General features: G+C 35.4%; 3 protein-coding genes across 7 annotated transcripts; 2 read left to right on the forward strand and 1 right to left on the reverse strand.

Annotated features, from left to right (window-relative positions):
* Positions 1-20: 20 nt before the first annotated feature.
* On the reverse strand, positions 21-4086 carry Ent1 (Equilibrative nucleoside transporter 1). 3 transcript variants are annotated; one of them, XM_083046869.1, is made up of 11 exons: positions 3947-4086; positions 3755-3859; positions 3365-3516; positions 3197-3278; positions 2949-3121; positions 2494-2588; positions 2308-2358; positions 1973-2205; positions 723-960; positions 254-614; positions 21-174 (listed from the first exon to the last, which is right to left on the reverse strand). In XM_083046869.1, exons 3-11 carry the CDS (start codon positions 3505-3507, stop codon positions 63-65), a joined length of 1488 nt encoding a protein of 495 aa, XP_082902995.1. In that variant the 5' UTR covers positions 3508-3516; positions 3755-3859; positions 3947-4086; the 3' UTR covers positions 21-62. The 3 variants fall into 3 exon arrangements, with proteins under 3 accessions (XP_082902995.1, XP_082902996.1, XP_082902994.1); XM_083046870.1 differs by lacking the exon at positions 3947-4086 and having other exon boundaries at positions 254-453; positions 529-614; positions 3755-3894; XM_083046868.1 differs by lacking the exon at positions 3947-4086 and having other exon boundaries at positions 3755-3894.
* Dpa (disc proliferation abnormal) lies at positions 3962-11634 on the forward strand. Of its 3 annotated transcripts, XR_014426116.1 has the most exons (10): positions 4357-4607; positions 4695-5008; positions 5087-5979; positions 6161-6483; positions 6569-6846; positions 6931-7331; positions 7424-7634; positions 7781-7925; positions 8846-9077; positions 10969-11634. XR_014426116.1 is itself a non-coding variant. In XM_083046851.1 (9 exons), the coding sequence occupies exons 2-9, from the start codon at positions 4448-4450 to the stop codon at positions 7874-7876; spliced, it is 2676 nt and encodes an 891-aa protein (XP_082902977.1). In that variant the 5' UTR covers positions 3962-4091; positions 4193-4447; the 3' UTR covers positions 7877-8175. The 3 variants fall into 3 exon arrangements, 2 of the variants coding, with proteins under 2 accessions (XP_082902977.1, XP_082902976.1); XM_083046851.1 differs by lacking the exons at positions 8846-9077; positions 10969-11634 and adding an exon at positions 3962-4091 and having other exon boundaries at positions 4193-4607; positions 7781-8175; XM_083046850.1 differs by lacking the exon at positions 10969-11634 and having other exon boundaries at positions 8846-9207.
* Positions 11635-13882: 2248 nt separating this feature from the next.
* LOC145941057 (uncharacterized) lies at positions 13883-24181 on the forward strand. Its single transcript, XM_083046852.1, has 7 exons — positions 13883-14322; positions 14458-14668; positions 15743-15872; positions 16211-17332; positions 17609-17908; positions 18024-18596; positions 18760-24181. Exons 3-7 carry the CDS (start codon positions 15816-15818, stop codon positions 19426-19428), a joined length of 2721 nt encoding a protein of 906 aa, XP_082902978.1. The 5' UTR covers positions 13883-14322; positions 14458-14668; positions 15743-15815; the 3' UTR covers positions 19429-24181.
* Positions 24182-24309: the final 128 nt, after the last annotated feature.

The following is a 24309-nucleotide window of genomic DNA, read 5'->3' on the forward strand; positions in this document are numbered from 1 at the left end:
AAGTGGGCAGTGAAATCGAGTATTTTATTTACACACACATTCTTCAGTTACAGAATTAAACATTAAAGAACCTTTACCATGTACAAGCTAAGCGCTGCGCCAGATGCTAATCCTATACCCAGAAAAGCTCCCATCATTGCAGATGCAACTTCTTTTTCTTGGCTGTCCACAATTCTAAAGTCGATATATAAGACAATAACACAAAATATTTTTTATACATAATCAGAAGATTTTTATAATTGATGGTACTTACGTGGGTACGAGAATAAACAATAAATTACAGAGATAACCATTGGTTACAGCAAACACGATAGTTATCAAGATATAATATATATCATTGTGAATATAAACAGGCAGGTGATGCCTCGGTTGCGCATTACAAAACATAAGGACAGGTATAAAAACACTTCTTGCGACGCTCATAAACATCACGAGCCATGGATTACTTTTCGGCTGCAATAATAAAACAATTGATAGAAAACGCATAAAAACAATGCAAATTTTGCAAATTAAAATGCAGATTCTCACCCATTGAAAAATACCACATAATACTCTTCCTGCATAATCGCCTGTACTGAAGATGAGATACGTCACCACAGGTACAAAATATATATCTAAAAGAATCATTTCAGATCTTTTATTCGTAAATTTATTTTTGTTCGCACGAGAGAGATGTGGAATATTAATTATATTGAAATATATTTGCAGAAGTCTCGGCTTACCGTTCCACGCATGGCCCTTCCCCTTGTATTGACTCTCCACTAACACGGTGATCGCTGGATACACAGCCAATGATATGAAAAATACAAGAAACATGCTAACACCATAATGCCAGGTTCTTTTTATAATCCGCGTGTAGGACACACTCGGATTTGCTGAGAAGCTGACTTCCCCATTTATCGAGTATTCGGACTTCAAATGATCAGGTACTTTTTCTATCGTATGATGCTTGAAAAATGGCTAAAAAGAAAAATAAAGAATTGTTTTTATTAGAGCAATAATTCTCAAATTAAATTTCGCGAATCCGATTGATAGAGTATAAAAAATCTTTTATGCAGCAGAAAAAGTTTGAGAGTTCTTCGAGCGAATTATACATAATTTAATTCTATCTTTTGACTGATAAATTTGTAGTAATCAGGGACCCGAACCAAACCGGAACCAAAACCGATAACCGTTCCATGACCGTTTTTTTTAGTAGGACCGAAACCGTAAACCGTATTGAAATTCTATTAAATTTATAACATCAGAACCATAACCGGACCGTTAAATTATTTTCGGTTTATTTTACGGTTTTTTTCGGTATTTTTTTCTGCAAATGACAGAAATGTCATGATAACTGCCTCCTCGAAGTGCAATACAATTAAAAATAAATTATTTTTAAAATGTTCTGAAACATTATCGCAATAACGATAGTTGTGAGGATAGTATGTTTTCCGTTATATATATATATAAAATATAAATACATATATAAATATATTTTCATGTATAATATGAAGTGTTGTTTATTTATATATCATAAAAATTAATAATTTTTTAAAGTAATATAATTTAGAAATTAATTTAATTAGAAAAACGAAAAGTAAACATATAAAAAACCGGAACCGTAACCGAAAAAATCATAATTTAAACGATTTCGGTTTCCTTTATTTATCAAAAAACCGAAACTGGAACTGCAACAGTTATTAAATATTTTATTAAAACCTAACCAAAACCGAACCCTAATTTTGTTTCAGTCCGGATCTCTGATAGTAATACAATATGCTGTTAATATGCAGTTGTGACATATACATATAACACATGTTATCATTTTATCATAAGTAACTTTGCATACATTATAGAACACTGCAATGCATCATCGTAATACAAATACAATGACTATTAGTGATGATCTCATTTTACGTATGACAATGATTAAGAGGATTGAAAACTCGACGAGTTAATCCTGAGATATGTTTGAATAAAATTGGCTTACCGTTCTCTCTAAAATGACGTAAGCAATCAACGATAACAGAAGCACGATATCGCCGATAATGAAATATACTAAGCCGGAAAGTACCGGACTGGCACCTATCCACAAGGAACATATTTCCACTAGGGCTGTAAATATTCCGCCGAGAGCTTGTCCACCAGACATAGCAGTTATGTATTTCGGCGAAAACTTGCCTACTATACCCATTAAACTTCCTCCAAAAATTGCGCTTGCAGCTGGAATTTTATATCATTGCAATAATACTTATAGTAAAATTATAATTACTGGAATTATTACATTTCTGGTATTAATTTAACTATTTGAAGGCATATACACACCATTTACAAATGCAACTGTCGTCAAAGTAACAATTAAAAATGGATTTTGCCCTAAAATAAATTTTAGTTTATTAAAATGATTAAATTAATTTTATTTTATTTATTTTATTTCTAAAGTGATAAAGTAGTTCTAATCATTACGAGACAATAATGGATATAAAGACAAAGTAAAATTTGATTGCTTACATTTATCAGTGTCCATTTCAACAAATACAGTCGTCATTATAAATAGTAACAATATTGCACATTGAGAACCCACCATCCTTATGGTTAGAGAGATTCTGGATATTTAAAGACTTTGATTATTAAAACATTGCATCTATTTTTTTAATACATAATTCAAAGTTACTTATAATTCTTCTAACTTTTCTACAATACATTAATATATATAAATTTAAACAAGATAATTAGTTGTAATGATAGAAATTTATTATAATTATATTTTATGATTGTAATTTTTTTGTATGCAATTTATTTCAATTTTTTCCAACTGATCTCAATTTTAATAATGCTTTTAAAGTTCAAAAGAATATAAAAAATAGATAAGTAACTTTGAATCATTCTGTATGGATAAATGTTGCATATACTTTTTATGACACATCTGCTTAACAATAAGTTTTTGCTAATGACTTTTCACTCACCTCTTGCTAATAAATGCATTTATTATTAAAAAAAGAGTACTTGGCAATGCACTGGCTACACTTAAATAAGAAGTAAAGCTAGCTTGAAGGTCCGTCTTTTGCTCAAGTAATTCTGCATATGTATCACTAAGATTTGTCACATTATGAATTTCTCTGAATTTATACATCCAGTACTGGAAGAAAAAAACATTGTATAACCAACAATATTCCAGACATAATTATGAGAAAAATAAAAATCAATCACTTACATCGTCAGCAGTAATAAAAAAACTCCATGGAATTAATGTATTTATTCCAAGTAAGTAAAATACAATATGTGCAAAATTGTATCTAAAATATGGAAAAAGAAAAATTATAAAATGTAAATTGACTTTAGATAATTTTTAAATTAAATTTCAGCATTGTGAGGAAAATACTTGTCATTTGGCTCGCATGGTTTTAAAAATGGTTTCTCATCAGGAATTGTAATATTAGGATCATCCACCTCGGTCTCCAAATCATCCTCAAATTCACTATCGGATGCACCCCCCAATAAGGGTCTTCTATTGATGGCATACATGACGTTTTCCTGATACACAATAAATTATGCGATGCTTCATAAAGCAAAGGTATTTCAAACAAATTATAATAATTACAATAATAATTATAAACATGCAGTACATAATATAATAAAGAAACGCAATAATTTAGATGTCTGCTGTGCATCGATGTTCTATCATCGACGAAATTTTATTGCTCACGAATTTAAAAGGGAACAAAGCACTCTTCATATCGAACAATCATATGTCACAGGAGGCAATACTTACGGAATTTTTAACAAAGGTATCTCAGGCGAAGATCGAATAGGAATGAGGAATCACGTGCGATCGTTGAAAATAATTGATACATCTCAGACGCGATCCTGAATGAGTCTGGAACAGGTATAAGCAGGGACTATGTTCCGAGAACGGAAGACTCAGGTAGAAGGCTTTAATTGCTACGCAGCTTTGTTAAATTACGTTTGGGACCTCCTGCGTGTCCAACCAATCGCTCGTGCTGTCTACGAACAACTGACATTATTGCATCACAAGCTGTGTATCGCTGCTCCGCCTACAACCGCCTATTACACTGGCACGTTTCGACCTCGACACACGTTGACACGAGGTTCGTCCTTTCTTTTCTAACTGACCATCTCTCATTTTTATTTTTCCTCCCTTTCTCTTCAACTTCTAAATATCTATCTATCTCATTTCATTCCGTTCCAGTTAAAGGAGACAGACCTATCCATGACATGACATACGCACGCGCCCTCGCGTCGATCAGCTGATTGATGTATACACGAATGAGGTATGGAAGATATAACCGAACCGATGTAAAAAAAACTCCCGCTACACTAGCGTCCTCTCGATGACGTAGTTTCGCATTTAAGCGGGAAATTGCGGCGTGTGCAGGTTACATGCGTTCGAAATACATTTTGGAATAAGGGTATAAGATTATCGTGTGCGATTTCTCTGTCAACCATGTCGAGTCCTATGAGACCGCCGAGGACTCCTGTTCCGCAGGATGATAACGATTCGACGAACGGCACCCCGAGGCGGCAGCCCCGGACTCCAACCTCCGCCAGAGCTCCTTCGGTCGCCGGTACACCTAGCAGAGTTGCTTCCGCGTCCACGAGACAAGGTTGAAGAACTACTTTTTAATGGAATATCTTCATCGAAAAAGAGGATATGTATTTAAACTACAATATTTATTTTGCGTTATACACAGGTACACCTCAAAGAAGACCAGGCAATAATCCAGTAGACACTCCGTTACGATGGGGTGGCCGTCCGGCACAAGAGACCATTGCACCATCATCGGAGGGGCCCTCGTCTGTGCCATTATCTTCTCCGAATCGATTACAAACAAGCCCCCTTGCTGCAGGTATGAGCGAAGTAGAACTGTCTTCTCCGTTGAATTATGGAACACCTAGTTCCTTGGCATCGGTTCGTACTCCTCGCAGTGGTATTAGAGGTACACCTGTGCGACAAAGACCAGATGTTCAGTCTGACAGACGTATGCGACAAGTTAACTTGGCTGAAGTGAGTTAAAATCATACAGTGATATAGATACTTTTAATTATTAATTAAATTATTAATGTATTTAAATTTTATTGACAGATACCGGAAGAACCCAATGCTCAAAGAACATCAGAGACTGAAAACGGTCCACAGTTGGTAATCTGGGGTACAAATGTTGTAGTGGATCTGTGTAAGGAACAATTTAAACGGTTCATCTTGCGATTCATCGATCCAGAAGCAGAGAATGACGAATTGCCTGAGAACATGAATCTGTCAGATCCGCTTTACTTGCAAAAGCTCGAAGAGATACATACGCTGGAGGAACCTTACTTGAATATAAACTGCGCTCATCTCGAGGCATTCGACGAACAGCTTTACAGTCGATTGGTATGTTATCCTCAGGAAGTGATACCAGCTTTCGACATGACGGCGAATGAAATGTTCTTCGAGAGATATCCTGCGGCGGTGTTGGAGCATCAAATTCAAGTACGGCCCTATAATGTTACCAGAACCAAAAGCATGCGTCTCCTGAATCCAGAGGATATAGATCAATTGATCACGATCACCGGTATGGTCATTAGAACGTCGAACATTATGCCGGAGATGCGAGAGGCGTTTTTCAGGTGTATCGTGTGCTCTTTCACGACGACTGTGGAGATCGACAGGGGTCACATTGCCGAGCCCACAGTGTGCACGCATTGCAACAACAATTACTGCTTCAATTTGGTACACAACCGCAGTCATTTCTCCGACAAGCAAATGATCAAGCTGCAAGAGTCGCCGGACGATATGCCGGCTGGTCAGACCCCTCATACAGTGGTGCTTTTCGCACATAATAATTTGGTTGACGCCGTCTCGCCGGGTGACAGAGTTTCCGTCACCGGTATATATCGCGCGTTACCGATGCGCGTTAATCCGCGACAGTCCAACGTACGCGCTATCTACAGAACGCACGTTGACGTTGTTCACTTCAGAAAACAAGATTCGAAGCGGTAAGATACATTTCAGATTTGCACTTTTTATTTGTATTTTATTAAACTATATATAGTTTATATTAATTATATTTTATATTATATATTATAAACTTAATTATAATATATTATAATTAAATTTATATAAAATATATTTTTAATATTTTTTGTTAATTTTTGGTCACTTGTTTGTTCCATATAGACTGTACGAGCAAGAGGAGGGCAAGGATCACGCATTTCCGCCGGAGAGAGTGGAATTATTGAAACTGCTATCGCAGAAGGAGGACGTGTATGAACGATTGGCACGGCACATTGCTCCCAGTATCTACGAAAACGAGGACGTGAAGAAGGGAATATTGCTGCAATTATTCGGTGGGACGAAAAAAGAACAGAATAAATCGAACAAGAAATATTTTCGGTCCGAGATAAATATACTTCTGTGTGGAGATCCGGGTACGAGTAAATCGCAACTGCTACAATTCGTCTTCAATCTGGTACCTCGCTCGCAGTATAGCAACGGAAAAGGTATAAATATGCTCCTTTTTAGCGATAACACATGTTACATTTGATTTAATATTTGTATATTTCATATTCGTGATCTCTTTCTCAGGTTCCAGCGCTGTCGGCTTAACTGCTTTTGTAACGAAAGATCCGGAAACTCGTCAATTAGTACTGCAAACCGGCGCTTTAGTGCTCGCCGACAATGGTATCTGTTGCATCGACGAGTTCGATAAAATGAACGATAGCACGCGCTCGATTTTGCACGAAGTTATGGAGCAGCAAACGCTGAGTATTGCGAAAGCTGGTATTATTTGTCAATTGAATGCGAGGACCAGTATTTTGGCAGCGGCCAATCCTTGCGAGTCGCAGTGGAATAAAAATAAAACGGTAAATATCCATTGAATTATGATCGATATTGAACATTTGTATGAATTAATGAGCACTGTTACAAATCTTTATATTTGTTTTTAGGTGATAGAAAATGTCATGTTACCGCATACGCTAATGTCGCGTTTCGACTTAATTTTTCTCATGCTGGATCCTCAGGACGAGATATTTGACAGAAAGCTCGCCAGACATTTGGTATCGCTGTATTATAAATCCGATTTAGAGGAAGAGGATGACATCGTGGATATGAGCATTCTACGTGATTATATAGCCTATGCCAAGGAAAACGTTCGTCCTATTCTCAACGAGGAGAGCCAACAGAGGCTGATCCAGGCTTATGTCGATATGCGCAGAGTAGGAAGCGGTCACGGACAGATCACAGCCTATCCGAGGCAATTGGAGTCGCTGATACGACTCGCTGAGGCACACGCTAAGATGCGATTCAGCAATGTAGTGGAGATTGTAGACGTCGAGGAAGCTTGGAGGTAAGAACAAAAACAGCTAGATATCGCAATACTTAGGTAACGCAATTTCATTTTTAATGATGCAATTTATTGTAACATTTGTATATCGTCAGATTACATCGAGAGGCACTGAAGCAATCGGCCATCGATCCACTGAGTGGCAAAATCGATATTAGTATCCTAACGACAGGCATGTCGTTGGCTGCGAGAAAACGTAGGCAGGAACTGGTGGAGGCACTGAAGAAGCTCATTAAAGGCAAAGAGAAGACACCGACGCTAAACTACCAGAAAATTTTCACGGAATTGAAAGAATCGTCCAGCATGGTGCGTTTATTTATTATTTATGTATCTCATTTTGCATTTGTTTTCATCCATTTATACTTTTATACTTGTATTTTATTTTATTTTATTTCTACGCTTTTATCCAAATTTTCCAAATATTTTTTGGTTAATCCTACGTTTCTTTTTAGTTGGTGACACGTGAAATGTTCGAAGACGCTCTGAAAGATTTGCAAGATAATGGTGTTGTAATCGTAACCGGCAAAAATACTATTCGTGTTTGTTAAAATATTATTTACAATTTCAAATTGCCTTGTTTAGGATATCTCTAAATTAGTAAGTACTTTTTCATTACCGTATATTCTATCTTATTGCTAAATATTTTTATGAAAGGGTTCAAAAATTTATTTTATTTTCCATTGTAATTGTTAGAAAATCCGTTTTGAAACAGAATAGATAATGGCGAAAAAGTTTTAATAATTGACGTTGACGAACAATTATAAAGATTATAGAATGTTTCTCAATATTTTCAAATAATTCTTTTCAAATTATAATTTTCGCCTTCAGTAAAATAACGAATATAACATTCAAAATTTCGAAATTCATATATCATTTTAAATCAAATATTTTAATTATATGACTTTTGTATCTATATATTTTTAGAATTTATAATAATATACATAAAAATCTGCTTTATATTATTTATTGGAAAGAATTTTGATATCTATGAATATATTAAATTTGCAGTGGCCAGAATGATCAAAAAGTTTGATTTTTTTTTATAAATAGCTATTATTTATAAGCTTAAATGAGATATTTTTTGACTTTTTCTTAATATTATGTTAAATTCTGTCGCATAATATTATGTTTATTTCTGTTCGTTTTTTATAATTCAAGAAATATTTTTTTGGGATGCTTTTTCATACAGCATTTTACATAATTGTCAATAATAACGATAAAATGCACGAGAACGTGCGTTTTTTACAAACACAGTAATGTTGTTGGAGTTAATATTGACGTTCGAGTTTGTTGATTCTCGCACATTCTCGCGCATTTATTGAACGCTGTGTTACTGATATGTATGTATTTTTGCAGAACGATCATATGATAATTCTATTATCAATGAGAAATTATTATTCTCATCTCGTTTATTCAACTTTACATACATCAATATCATACGTTTCCTCTAATTATACGGAACGTCATGTTTGAAATGTAGCAATTAAGTGCCATTGACAATTCGAAATGTCTTATAGCTGACCTGTACGTATGCTTTACGCCTACGCCTCGTGCGCGGGCGTCGCGACGGAGGCGTCGTACTACGTAGTTTTGCTCTTGCGATGACCTTGGAAACTCCTACGCTCCTTTCAGCGCCGGGTAGCTTTGGTGGGGATATTCGTTCATCGACGTCCCACCCACTCACGCCGGGGTAACTTCCACCCCTCCGAATCACGATATTCGCTACGCATCGATGCCAAGAGAATCTAGGTATCTTCGAATTATCGTGTTCGGGTATAAATGATATTTGATCGAAAATTCACATATTGTTTTTTAAAAGTTTACAATAACCTTTCGTTTTAATTAACTTTTTCATAAAATGAAAAGAATTAGATTAGAATTGCATGTTAAATCTATTAAATTTACTGCCAAAACAATAATCACTATTATAATTAAATTTAATGAGAATATATATATATATATATATATATATATATATATATATTAATAAAATTTTCCAGAAAGTGATTATTGTTTTTAAAATCGAAGTTGTAATTGCAAACTGAGATTAGAAGATAAAAGAGAAAGTGACTCATTAATAAATAATATTAAATTATATAATAGAGTCGTGTAAAATTAAATTTTAAGAGAATTCACAATATACAAAGTGTCACTTGCACGTGCAAGATATATTTCAAGCTTTTCTAATCTATCCACTTTAAAAACTTTCTTCTCTTTGTTCATAAATTTGGCTCAAGTTGCATTAACACTTACAATTTAGCTTTTGTGATGAATTACTCGCGCTTTTCTTATATATCCAGAATTGTAATATTGAATTAGACTACTAGCTGTTACATATGAGAAAAAGACTCTTAACAAATGTTCGAAATTCCAATCTAATTAATATCATCTTTGATATTAATTAATAAAGTAAAAGTAGGATCTTTTAATATGTATGAAAAAATTCGAGAAGGACGAACGGATGTAGAGAAGCAATTTTTCTCGTATGTGATTACTATAAGATCTATCCCAATAATTAACGAAAATTAATGTTCATTTTTCTCACTTCTCTGTCGTGCAGGATCTACAAATCTTTTTTTTTCGGTAAATGTCAGAGTTTGTTAAATTAATTAACTTTTTTTTGTTGGAAACAAAAAGAATGTTCTGACGTTTCATATTTCAAAGATTTATTGAAAATTTGTATCTTGCACATGCAAGTGACACTTGGTAAAATTGTGAATTTTCTAAAAATTTAATTTTACATTATATATTATATATAAGTTAATATCATTATTAGTATCATTATTAATTATATAAGTTAATATCATTTACTAATGATAGTCATTCTTCTCTTTTATTTTCTAATCTCAGATTACAATTACGACTTCGATTTCCAATTTGTAGGATTATTTCTACATTCAACCCACGCATTCAACGCATATACAATAAGTAATACTAGCCATCAAAATTGTATATATAAACATTCAATTTCGTGCGAAAGTACTTCTTTGTGCGCGCGCGCGCACGTGTGCATGTATGTGTGTGTGCAAGTATGTGAAAAGAGCATCCACGCGCGATTCACCCCCGCGTATAGATAGATGTGTATACACGTGCGCTATGCACAGGCATGTATCGTTCATCTGCAAATGGCCTCATACGAACGATACAATTGTGTATGTGCGCGTAGCCGACGAGGGAGGAAGAGAATGAAATCGCGTACCGAAAAGGGTATGAATCGAGAGAGAAAGAACAGCAAACGAGACGGGGTGGAAAAGAGTGAAAGAACGAGAGGAGGTGCGCTCGATCGTTAAAGCGACACGACGGTCCCCCACCGCCTGATCCCTCACGCCCATTCATAAAGTTGCACCCGCTAATTCTTAGTATCTCGTTCAGCGTTTTCTCAATATCGCGCGAAGGTGTATTAGTATCGCATTTCTTTTTTTCTCACGAGATCATTCCTATATCTCGAATTTTTCTTCATATATCTTCTCTCTTTTCTGCTTCTTCGTTTGATCAAATGACTATTTGAATAATGTAGGAGAATTTTAAGACAAAAAAAGACTTGAAGAATAATAATTTTTTTCTTTATAAATGATCTTTTGAGAATTAAGATTCTAAATATTTGAGATCTTGATGATTATCATTATAATTTTTTATCCAGGACGTATTCGTTAATGATGCTTATAAGGATCCACGATGTATTCATGGAGGATTGACCGCTCCTGCGTGATGCAACACCTGTTCCTCTCTCGGGGATGAAATCCGACTTGTCCGATCGACCCTGGCTGGCGGCTGAAGGTCATCGTCGTCGTTGGAGGGTAGAAGAGACGGAAGGGACGAGAAAGGGAGGGTTTGGATGCCGCAGTGCTCCCGCGAGCAAATAAAAGTCCTGCCCGGCATTGAGCGGGTGCCTCCATTCATGGTTTCCGGGCGCAGGCGCCTCGTCGCGAAACCGCATGGCGTTGCCCGGGGAAGGGGTTTGCGAGGAGTCAAACCTACGCTGCTCCCCCGGCATCGCGATACGTGGGCGATGCGGGTGATTCAGAGGTAGAGCGAGCCGGAGTAAGGGCGGACCAGTTCTGTTCCTCTCGCGCGCCGGCTCGGCTCGACTCGACTCGCCGCGACCCGGCTTCACCGAGAGGGTGAGACTCTGACATAAAAGAAAGAAAAGACAAAAAATCACGACTCGAGGGCCATTCTCTTTCGCGCGTCTCGAGATCTTCGCCCGAAGAACCTACGGTTTCCGCTTCACGAAGCGGTGTTGCTCCTCGAATTTTTCTCGACGTCCTTCTACCCCCGACGAGCGATGGCTCGCGTTCACCGACACAAGTGAGTGAGTTTCGCGACTCCTTTCTCTTTCCCCGGATGCTTCCTCCGCCTAGAATCCCTTAAAATCTCTGTATCAGGAATACGCGATGTTATGTGCGAGAATGATCGAGAATGTACGCGGAAAAAATCGTCGGATAAACGCGATCGTATATCACATGAATTTTTTAATTTATTGCCTGTCTCATTAAATTATTATTTTATACGCGCGTTCGCTTAAATAACAATAGTGAGAAATCCATTGCAGCTGCATCAGCCACTTTTCTAACTAGGTAATTTTTGTAAAAAAAACCAAAGTCGTATTTTGAGTTAATCCAGTACTTATCCATAATGCTTTATATTTTGCTTATTTTATATACCGTATTTTGTCAATCATTTCTTAAACATTTATTGTATTTCTGGCCTCCTTCAGCCTCGATTTAAATTTTTATCTTTATATAAGTGTCATTTAAAAATATTTAATGCATTATATAGTGTTATTTATAATTAATAATTTATATATACAGAGAAATAATTTATAAATAACATTTATCGCGAATTAAAGATCTTCGTGAGAAAGAGTCGAGACATAAGGAATCGGGAATGGATTTTGAAAGGGTTGAGTGAAAGTTGGGAGAGGGGGTAGGTCATGGGGTCGACAATTATTATATTATATAGAGATGGAGGGAATCAGAAGCTTAAAGTATGAAAGGGTATCAAATATATATATATAACTATCCCCAATCCGGATCCCACGAGCCGAGCTCGACTACTCTTTATTGCTGTAAAGTAGTCGAGCTCAAGCTTACGCGAGACAAGCCGGCTAAGTCTTTTATCTCCCCATTATAGTTGACCCATTCGACATAAAAGACTCTCTTCCGCAGTCGGAGAAACGTCGAGATTCTACTCACCTGTGTCCGACACTTCGTATAAAGACCAGCTATATCGTGTCCAGTCATCGAAGGCGTTAAATCTTGAAAAAGCACGCAAATACAAATAATCTGAGAGGCATGCTCGCTGCACGTCAGTTCGACTACTTCGCGGGAGAGCATTCATACGAAAGGTGAGATTTATGGTATCGTTATTAATTTTTCTTTTTTTATTACTTTTATTAGCTTTATTTATTTATCAAAGTTCTTTTTTTTTATTTTCTAAATTTTATGGAATTTGTCTTATTATATTGTTCTATGTGTAGTCTTTATATCTATTTTTATATACAATCTCATTGAGAAACGTCAACGTCTTTGCAAATTCCTCCGTATCGCGTTACCCTTATGTGCGTTTCCTTTGTGCGACATTGAAACTCGAACGAGAGCGAAAGTAGCGGACGATGCCACTCGGCGCCCATCAGTGAAAACGAAACCGGGAAACTTTCTTGACCTTTCTCGCCGAAAAATTGCTACTTAAACTAGCTTTAATTGTCAAGATATCAAACATTGAAATTTGTGAAAAGTATTTAAAAAGTATCTGAAACATTTGAAATTATATTTCCTCTCACGAGACGTCATCATTAAAGACTATGCTTAATATATATATAAATTTTTTTTACAAAGAAAAAAGAAAATATAAAAGAATACAAAAAATTAAAATAGACCTTTAATGATGTTCGCGCGTTATTCTTTATTCAAGAAAATTGTATCAAAATTTCAACACGCATACAGAAATTGATACACGGACAAGACCGAGGAATTTTGGTACCGACAGACATTTGATCAAATTATACAAGTGTACATATATATGTATAACGGGTAACACACCCGTTGTATTTTAGATGAATATATCCAATCACGCATGCTCGCACAACTACCACATGATAGCATACGCGTACTCGCACATGCGACACATTCACACGCAGGTATCGGCCATTTTACTTTCTCCTCCTTCCTCCCTTTTACCCTCTAGAGGAAAAGCGGATCTGACCTTGGTCGCCATGGCGATTTCAAGGATATACCGCCCGCCGAATGCCGCAAAGCATCCGGAAAAAGGCACAAGTTCGGTGGTCTGTTTTGTGCCTGTCTTATGCTTCCGCTCCTACAAATTACTACAATATACGAAGGAACAAGTTTCATTTTTATTACTTCCGCGTCTTTGATTCTTAATTATCGCGAAAAACTCGTATCTGGCATCTTACTTTACTATCAGATCGATATCTTACATATATGTACATTTCAATGAGCAATGTACTTTCCTGTTAATTACATCGAAAATAAAGAAATGCGTATGTGACAGTTTAGTCTAATTAAAAATTTAATTAACATTAGTACTTATAATTGTTTGATAAATGCTTTCGTTTTTGTAAGTCATATATAACTTCGAGATTATAAGATGGAATTTAAAGATTTTTACGAATAGATATAAAGTCGTGAAAAAGTAATGTCGCTGATTTATGGTTACAGAAATGGTCTTAAAGCGACTATCTTACTTCGCGCAAAGAGAGCAGAATTTAATCTTGATTTTAATATAGTTTCAGCAAAACGAAAGGACATGAACCTTATGATTTTGGGATTAATCCAGAGAATCGTGTGATAAACACAAACTTGTTGCTTGTTATGTTTATTACGTTGGAAAGCGAGTGAACTTTCTTTTATATGTATACACAACTTGATGTGAAATCTAATAACAAAATATTATACATATATGAAACGTTAATACACACACACGGAAGCAATCCTTTAAATAATTCTTCTGTATGACAAAAAAATAGACAAAAGTATATTCTTTAATTAATTAGATCCAATCAACGTTTTAAGAAAGCTTTAAACAATATATATATATATATATATATATATATATATACTTGAAATTTTTGTATTTAAATTATATTGTTATTTTTTTATCATTTTAGCTAAAAAAAATTAATGTCAAGTTTGTCGAGAAAAAGTAATACGTTAATAATAGGATACCCCGATATTATACAAAGTAACCTTGTAGCAATCTTGAAACAGAATTTTGTCAACAAGAAACTCGATGATCAGTTAGTTCGGTGTGAACGACAGACCGTGGTGGTACGAACATCAACAACTATCGTTACGAAGGGAAACTTTCTAGAGAAACAGGCAAGTCAATCCGTATCGACGAGGTAGAAGTCGCAGAGCTAATTATTTATACGATTTTTTAATATAAATAATTTGCACGTTTATTGATTTTCATACGTCGATTAAATCGATTTCCGAATTTCGGGCATATTTATTTCGCGATCGCGATAAGATATCACTTCGTGCATAATTAGAATTATATATCAGTTTTAACGCAACACTCTTTAATGCAGTGGAGATTTCTTAATTAATATATAAAATCAAGTTTTCTCTGGCGAAAAATATCGAGAAGAATCGTCTCATTCATAGAATTTTTTAATATTATATATATATATATATTTTTTTTTTCAAAACTTGTTTTTCCGAATAACGATCGAGTCATCGTCTCGATGAGCGAAAATGTCAGTCAGTCAGTGCGCAGATTCGCGAACAGTATAGTTTTCTACGCATAATAAAGAGAAGTCACGACAACATTCGCGAGATAGAATGCGCTTTTGAATATCGTATAGTGTTCGGTGAAATAGATAGTTTGGTGAACAAGCTGATTTTGCTAAAGGTTGAAACCGTTATAACTTTGAAGAGAGTTGAAGCTTCAGTGTTATGAATATATACATATATATTCGGAAACATATATCGTGAAAGAGATCGCGTTTTGTTTTCTTTATCATGAATAAACATAAATAAAGGTCATTTCAATATCTATAATTTTCCATTATAGATACTCTCAATAAAGCAGAAATACATTTTCGAAAGAGTCGGAATAAATTTGAGTAAATTTATTCTTTCTCGATTTGTAGAAATTTTGATGCGATCGTTAAGTTTCTTTCAAAATCACAACTTTCGCTCGTTTGGATACAAAATTTACGTTTCTTCCGAGTTTCTAAAACTAATTAAAGTTCAATTAAATTTACGAGACGAAAACGGAGCATAATTCATTGAATCCAATTCTTCCGCATGGATTATTTGATTTCCGCGATATATTTGCAAATACAGATGACAATTGATATGGAAAATGCTTCGATAAAAATGTAAAAAAAGCAGTGAATTACTGATCGATATACCAATATTTCAACATCCCCGTAATTATCGTTTCAGGAAAACGAGATTTTTCAATAGTGCGACACGAGACACTTCCTTGGAGTTTTATCAGCAATTTTTACCCTCCACCATGAATCAATTAAAGTCTCCCCGCAACAGGGTAGATTATAATCGCCATTTCATGCAAGTAAGACTCATATATTTTCTATAATCTGTAGAGAAATATTTAAATTTGTATAGTAAAAAATTTTTATAAACTTAAACATTATGTGCGCACTCAATTTTCTGAAAAGAAATTGTTTTAATCGATTTTAGAATTAAAATATGAAATATTAATATAATTTAAAAAAATTAATTTGTTTCTATAAATAATTTTTAATTTATAAATAAGATCTAAACTCGAATACAAACTGCATATTTCTTTCTGCGCAAGTTACAGTTTGTCAATCGTTTAAAAGTATCTTTCAAGTTTCGAATACTAGTCGAATACGCAAACGTGAAATGAATAGAACGAATGTGTTTCAGCTGACAAATAAGCCTCGGAAGCAAGAAGACCAACACTTTACGCCAAAAAGACTTAGTAACGTGAGAAAAGCTCGATCATTTTCAAGTCCCAGCCCAGAGCGGTTCGTGAGGCACTTTTCCCCGGGGAAACTTTCACAGCAGCATCCAAATAGCAATTTATCAAGCCATTCGATTCTCAATCAAGCAGATTCCTCATTTCTATATCAATCTCCAAGGCTATACAATCAAAACACCATGGTTGTCGGTTCACTGGGCTCTACAGGTGACAGTCGACCAGGCTCTTCGGATGACAGTCTAGCGAACCGATCTTCACCGATTCGCCAGCTGGACACCAGTTCACCAGACAATTTCGGGTATTTTCGAATGTTTGAGGATGCTAGTATACCAGATGTCTCCGGTCTGAGTTTTTCGGGCGCCGCCAATCAAAGCGAAAACTGCCAAGCGGATTGCGAGACGTTCGAAGATCTCAACATGAATTTTCTCAAATTCGATTTGCTGGACGTAAACGACAACTATTCCACGCGACAATCATCCGAGCAGTCAATTTACAGTTTGAATGCCCAGAAAGATACGTCCAGCGTACCGCTGATGACATTGGCAACGAAAGAGTTAGAGATAACGCAGGATATGGGGCAGAACATCTACTCCGAACAAAAATCACCTGAGCAACAAACCCATAGTCCGAAGGTTCAGAGAGATGAACCATTGATACCGAAGACACTTGAGATTGCGAATGAGATAGAGAAGGATAACGATATCGGAACTCTACAATCGCCTGTGCGCGATGAATGTAATTCGAGTATCCAGAGAGATGTGCCTAGCGTACCGTTGATAGCGAAGGAGCTAGAGATAGCGACAGAGATAGAGAAGAATCAATCGCTCGACTATTTATCGAATGATACATCGCCGTACATTTGCAGTAACCATCCATACATTCAGCTGCTTTACTGTCAAACCTGCTGCAAGCCGGTTTGTAAAGAGTGCGTCGTTCATTGCACTTGCAAACACGTGACGGTCGATCTCGGAGAGTTCATTGAGGCCGCTCAACGTCAAGCTGAAGAAGTATTAATGGAAGCTTATCTCGGGATAGACGTTCTCGCTGATGACATGGAAAATATGGGGGTAAGTCGACTTTATTTCGATCGATCGACGCGAAAGTCAACTTCTTCGTTAGCTTTCTCTATAATTATTAATATTTTTTTTTATAAAAATTTTTCTATTGAAATATGTGGGGTAATTAAAAAATTTAAATTAAATAATAATTTTTCTTCAAGTCTTTCGAAACGATAAAATAATTTGAAATGCATGAAATATATATATATATTTTTTTTTCGCATAAATATATAAAATTCAATTCTAGAAAGTACAGATTCTAAAAAAAAAATCCACTTCTTGCAGTTGGACATTGCAGCGTTAGATCAGAGAACCAGAGAGGCGCTCAGCGACGTGAAGTTCTTCTCACGTAGAATGTGGTCTGCCGTGGAAGAGAGGGAGAAGAAATTATTTAAGCAAATTGTGGAAGCGCGACGATGGAAGTTCGAGGTTCTTCACGAAAGATATATGCATCTGAAAGAGGATAAGAGCCGGCTGTCGCAGGTCGTAAGCGCCCTTAAATACGCTATCTACGATGCGCGATTTCCCAATCTCACGTGTAATCCCGACGATCTTTTGAAAAGGAAAGACATGGTGTTGGCTGAGGTATCTCACAATCTTTTCGCACGTTACATATATTTTTATTCAACATTTGTAAATTAATTCATAAAGATATACATCATATATCTTGTAATTTTTTTTAAATTTCGTGTGTGCACAGATCTGGCATATTCGTCAGAATCGAAAGATGAAGACCCGGTCTACCCGAGAAGAGAATTGGATCTCGTTCAAGAGTTCCGACAGCAATGTGTTGGCCGTGATCGCTAACGGCGGAAACGTCTTGCTGAACAGTCCGGGTACGATCGGAGATCGTCTACCGTCGAATCGCGATTACAAATTATCGCAATACTTTCCGTACGGACTCAATGAGCAAATGATGCAGCCGATACCGCGCGGTCGTCCGATAGCGAATTACGAGCGCAACATCGTCCTCCCGAATAGAAAAGCCGACTTACAGATCAAGAGCACGGATGTCCAGATCATCGGCCACTTTGGCGAGAACAACGCCGAAAACCTTTGCCGCCCATGGGGATTAACCTGCGATAACGAGGGTAACATCATAGTCAGCGACAGATCCAACAATCGCATACAGATTTATCGCGATGACGGCACACTCGTCAGGAAATTCGGAAGCTACGGTAATGGCCCTTGCGAATTTAATCGTCCAGCCGGAATCGCCGTCGACGCCCGACGTCGTCTCATCGTCGTCGACAAGGATAACCATCGTATCCAGGTTCGTGACATAATGCGTTTCTCCTCATGATGAGAGATCCTCTTCAATTTAATTAATAAATAATAAAGTTCAATCATGCGACCATAAACAGATTAAATCAAGTACTTGAAGAACTAGAGCTTTAACAGGTTTAAACTGCAATATAAAATCCATGATGTTTCAGATCTTAACGATGGAAGGTGAATTCCTGAGGTCCTTTGGCGAGCATGGCGAGAAGCAAGGCCAGTTCTGCTACCCGTGGGACGTGGCAGTAAACACTGCTTGCGAAATTGCGGTCACAGACACCAGGAATCACCGCGTCCAATTGTTCAGCGCCGAGGGTATTCCGCTGCGTATGTTTGGCGGCCAACCGCATTTGCTCAGGTACTTGGACTCGCCGCGCGGCATCTGCTTCAATCAGGAGGGCAAACTCATCGTCACGGATTTCAACAATCACCATTTATTAATAATCGAGCATAATATGACGGATATACGTATACTCAAGTGCGAGAAAGAGTTAAAGGGCAAGAGGCAGGACGGCAGCGGGGAAAACGACGGACAAAACGACGAAAACGCACCTACGTTTCAGAGACCGCAGGGCGTAATAGTGGCCGACGATGGTAGTATCCTCGTCGCGGACTCCCGCCATAATTCGATCAAGGCGTTCAACTCGGTCGGATCGTTAATCTACTCGTACAAGCCGGGTCAAGAAGAAATGGATCGTCCGCTCGGTGTAGCCCTTTACTGGGATGGTAGAATGGCGTTCACGGATTACGGCCGTAATTACGTGCGCTTAGTAAGGCTGGAACATCACGTGGACCCGGTGTCGAGGAATGCTATTATGTTTGGTTGATATCCTAGGGTATCAGATGCATCATCCAGGTAAATCAATCGAGATGCAGACAAGAAGAACGAGATTCTTGTTTGCACGAAACATGCGAACGGCATCAATTGCCGCAACTTTTACAATTGCAACGCGTGGCGAGATTTTTAACTATCTACTTTCTGCCACCAGTAAATTGCGCTAGGATATAATGTTTGAAAATATAATGTTTTGTTAAAAACGCGAAAAATTATGACAAAAATATTTTCAGCGGTGAAAATAATAAATAAGTAATAGACGTGAGAGATGAAAGTTATGCGTGCTCAACGTCGTTTTGCGTTTTTTCGACATATAAGCATATATATGTACATTATACACATATCTCCGATCGATTTCGAAATTGAAAATTTATTTTGTATTTATTTTCCTTTTTTATCTTCAGATTTTTTGTCTTTATTCATCTATCTGTTTCTTTTTATTTCAAAATTTTTGATTTTGATGCATCTATATTTGTCTATCTTCTATTATTTTTTATCTTTTATTTATTGCGAGATCGCTTTATCGGACGCTCAATTTTACTCTCGAGAAAAAAGAACAATTTACCATTTTGGTGCATCTGTCAATAATGTTTGTCAGAGATGCAACTTTCATCTTCATTCTCTATTATTGATTTATTATTTTCATTGTTATTTTTATTTTATTTTATGTTATAAAATATGTTTACTTTTTACAATTGTGCTATATATATATTTTTATAATTTTATTATATAATACGTTATGTGTCATAGTTGGATAGACACATGAAAAAATGTATAGTTTAGATATTTTTAGATATTTATTCTCCAATTTGAAAACAGACAAAATCTCGAAGCAAAGCACAATAGCGAACAAAGAGAACCGTGTATGCGCTACACGTTTTACGTAATTGATCGAACGATTGATCGATAGTGCATTGTTAGAAAAATATGATGACGTAGGAAATTAATGAGAGAATCTACAAATTCAGACAGAAATCACATTTTATTAATGTTTCTTATTGATTAGAAGATTCGACTATTTTTTTCGAATTGCAATTATTTTTTCTATGTTTATACTTTTTTATGAAAAATTATTAGGCTTTTGTCTTTGTTTATAAAATTAAAACATGAATTCAATTCATTTGTGAATTTGCAAAAAAAAATAATGTTTCTGTAATTATTTTTTTCTAAATGCGAATTGTGTGTATAACATCGAACATGAGTCTGCTTATCAACTTGATTTTAGAAAGAAGAAACAGAAATTAAACACTAATGGCATATATTTTTTATTTTTTTATTTTCCTAAATATATATATATATATGATAAAATTATACAATAAGCTATATGCTAATTTGCATTTTTTTTTTCAACATTTGTCTTTCTAGTCTAAAGTAGAAAAGAAAAATGAGACAAAAGATTTTTTTCTTTTACGTCAAACTTTTTATTATTATTTTTTGTATATACTTTTCTTTTGTGTGTATAATATTTTTAATAGTTTTTAATATTGATTTTTAATAAGAGATTTTTTATCGATATTTTAAATCATATAAAGATTTACGCTTTTTTGGCGTAAAGCAAAAGATTTTTAATTTAAATTAGACTTTTAACACGCAAGTCTTTATTATTCTTTTCAGTATTATTTATCAAGATAGGATTATAAATAAACGGGGGAATATCTGACACATATATATATACACAAACTCATGGATGACGAAATGTCTTGAAAATGAATGTCCGTAAAATGTTGGACGGAGAAATGTCGATGAGAAAGTATCCAACAAGAAAGTGACAGATAAGGGGAAATGTCCAATTTTTATTCTCCACATTCAACGCACATTACGGTTCTCTTATAAGCTCGAGAAGGCAACATGTATTATCGATATAGATTGGTATCGTTAAGAATTAGTTGGTAAGTTTATTGTTAAGGGATAATTATCTAATATAATGTTAGACATTAACGTGAATTAATCGTTATCACGGTTGAGATCAGTACAAAGTTGTGCATGCGTGTATGAGAGAGACCGCGATAAAGAGAAATTGCTTGTTAAGGGAACAGCAGCGGGATGTTGATTATTTTTCGACGTGTTTGACAAGGTCCGAAATTCTATCGTTGATTTAACGTATTCGCATAATCTTTCACGCCGTTGTTGTATTAAGGAAAAGACACGGTATGTATTATGTGCTAATTATTATTGCGACATTCGTATAATATATATACGTACGAATAGTCCGCCAACTCTCTCGGATCCGTTTGCAAATTTTCGCGTTGTTCCTTCGACATTTTCCATATACTATATGAACATTCTGGTACTAGAACAGCCAATGTTGTATATCCTCTTGGATATAATTCTGCTTCTACCTCTATAAGCTGTATATGTGGAGTAACATTGGTCGTTTTAGTTTTCTAGAAAGAATATTCTCTCCCCGCGTTAGACTTTTCTCCGTAGATTATTATTGTTAAATTAATTAATATTCAAAAATAGCAAAGTAGCGTCTGATATGATAAAGGAAAAATATTTTTAGAGAAAAAAAAAAGAAATACCTGATGTGAGTGGAAGATACGCGCTGTATGATAATAGATAACAATGCTTTTTTAAGAATATCTCATGCGCGAGAAATGATTGGATATTATTTGCTCGAATATCTCGTAAAGTGGCAATGATAAAAAAAAGTGACGATATATATATTATTATCTCACTCTTACCTCATGTGACATGAATATCGTGTGTTAGTATTCAATGCAAAACGCGCACATTCGTGTAACGCCAAGTTTTGGCTGTGTTAAACATACAAAAGGGAATCACAAAAATAAAAAAAAAACGCGAATCCACTTTATGATATATCTGTTACGACGAAAGAGAAAATCTCGCGACGGTATTTTTTTAAATGATAAAAAAGCGCATGAATACACATACACACACACACACATACATACAACATACATACATACATACACACATACTTTGGTAACAGAGGACCCGGAAGGGATCGCATAAGATTTTCTTTAAACAATCTCTCGTAAATGTGATTAGGGAGAAACTTTCTACATATATTAGAGACGATAATATATCTGTGTATGTATTACGTCTATTATATGTACATGCAATGTTTAATGAGAATCAATTTTTCTTAGATGATCACGTCTGACAGGATCACGGCGAGAATTTATTCTTCGATTCCGATAAGGACGATGTATGTCTTTCGCGTATCACTTCGAGACGCGAGACTATTTTTACATATACGCGCAGATACCAAACACTTCCAAAACGCAGATACCGTCAAAACGGATGATTTAAAACAGGCTGATTATACGGTCAACGACGCAAAAGTCCGTTTGAAAAACGGGCGCTAAACTTAGCTAAAAGCTTCTTCTGTCTCGTGTTACGGATATATATATATACATATATGAGATAATAAACGAAGACGCGACAAAAGAAGAGATTGGAAATACTAAAAAAAAAGTAAAACGAATAAAAATCAAAAATAACATACATCTGTCCGAGAAGACACTAAAAGAATGTTCTTCACATTCATTTTGCATATCATAAATTTGCTCATACACTAATCAACAATCTGTTATTAGCCGTTAAGAACAAAATCTTTGCGAAACGAAGATTAATTTAAGAAATGCATTTTTATTTAAATTTTCAAATTTGTCTTCTTGTATATTATAATTGCTCATACATATATATAAGTTTGTTATGACGGCTTCTTCTTGTGCGATGTATTTCTTTTTGTATAAAAGAAAGATATACTTGCTCTCTCTCTGTAAAGGTTCTTATACATACTTATTTAAGCAGTTTTAAAATTTCAATTTATGTATAAAATTACCGAGAGCTAGCAACTTTATTTGTGTCTGCATTTTTTCTTACTTGTTTTTTATATGAATAAAAACATCGATGTCTGCATGGATGCTGAAAAGCGAGAGATATTTTAATTCTGTACATATTAAAATGAGCAGACAAGGAAGGAAAATCGCAGCGTTCATCGACAATTCTTTCGTATGAAAGTTTATAAGAGAGCTTTCTTTTAATACAGAAATGCAGTGCCAAACTATGTAATTCGCGAAAAAGCAAAGCATGTGAAGAAGTCGAGGAAATGCGCAACCCGATTATGAACTTAAGTTAACTAACGTCATATTTTTGCGATTAATAGCAAAGATGACGCTAAAATCAATCAATTGCCAAAATATCAGTCCATCAACATCGAAGTTGGCTAACGTATTATTATACAAAGTAACGTTATGCATAACGATAAACGATAAAAATTACAGTTTTATAAGAAATGCGCTTTCACGGTGATGTAACATTTGCGAATAAAAACGAGAAAGAAGGTTAAAAAGTTCCTATTTTGACGTTACAATTGCAAAATATCTTGCTGGCTTAATGATAGCTTAACTGACAATGAGTTTTTTTTACAAGCAAGTGCTTTAAAAGCTTCCTCTGAGTTATCGGCGCTAAACGTTTCTACGGATTTATGTACGATATTTTGCTTCCTAGAGAATTTTAACAATCATTCACCCGAGATTCTAATAATATTTCCAATTAGAGTCACAAATTCACTGTAACTGTAAAATCGCAAACGTTTCATCGATCGGCACTCGATTACGAATAATAATTTGTGAGTGCCACGTATGTGTCCGTGTGCGTGCATATCTACGTATGCGAGTATCTGTATTAGATCAGACCGCGCCAATTTACGTGCGTTTAAGTATTTATGAAAAGATAAACTTTTAATGATTAAACATGTCAAAATAATTATAGTGCAGTGTATTTATCAAACAAACCCCCCCTTTTCTCTTATTTATTTGGCATTTAATTCGCTATAATTGTTATAATTAAAAATTAATTAACTTCCATAAACGACGCAACGTAACTTTATCACAATAATAGT

Source organism: Prenolepis imparis, unplaced genomic scaffold (genome assembly GCF_030444845.1).
Source record: "Prenolepis imparis isolate NDT839.2.m4 unplaced genomic scaffold, iyPreImpa1.0 SCAF_9, whole genome shotgun sequence".
In the NCBI taxonomy this organism is placed as follows: Eukaryota; Metazoa; Arthropoda; class Insecta; order Hymenoptera; family Formicidae; genus Prenolepis; species Prenolepis imparis.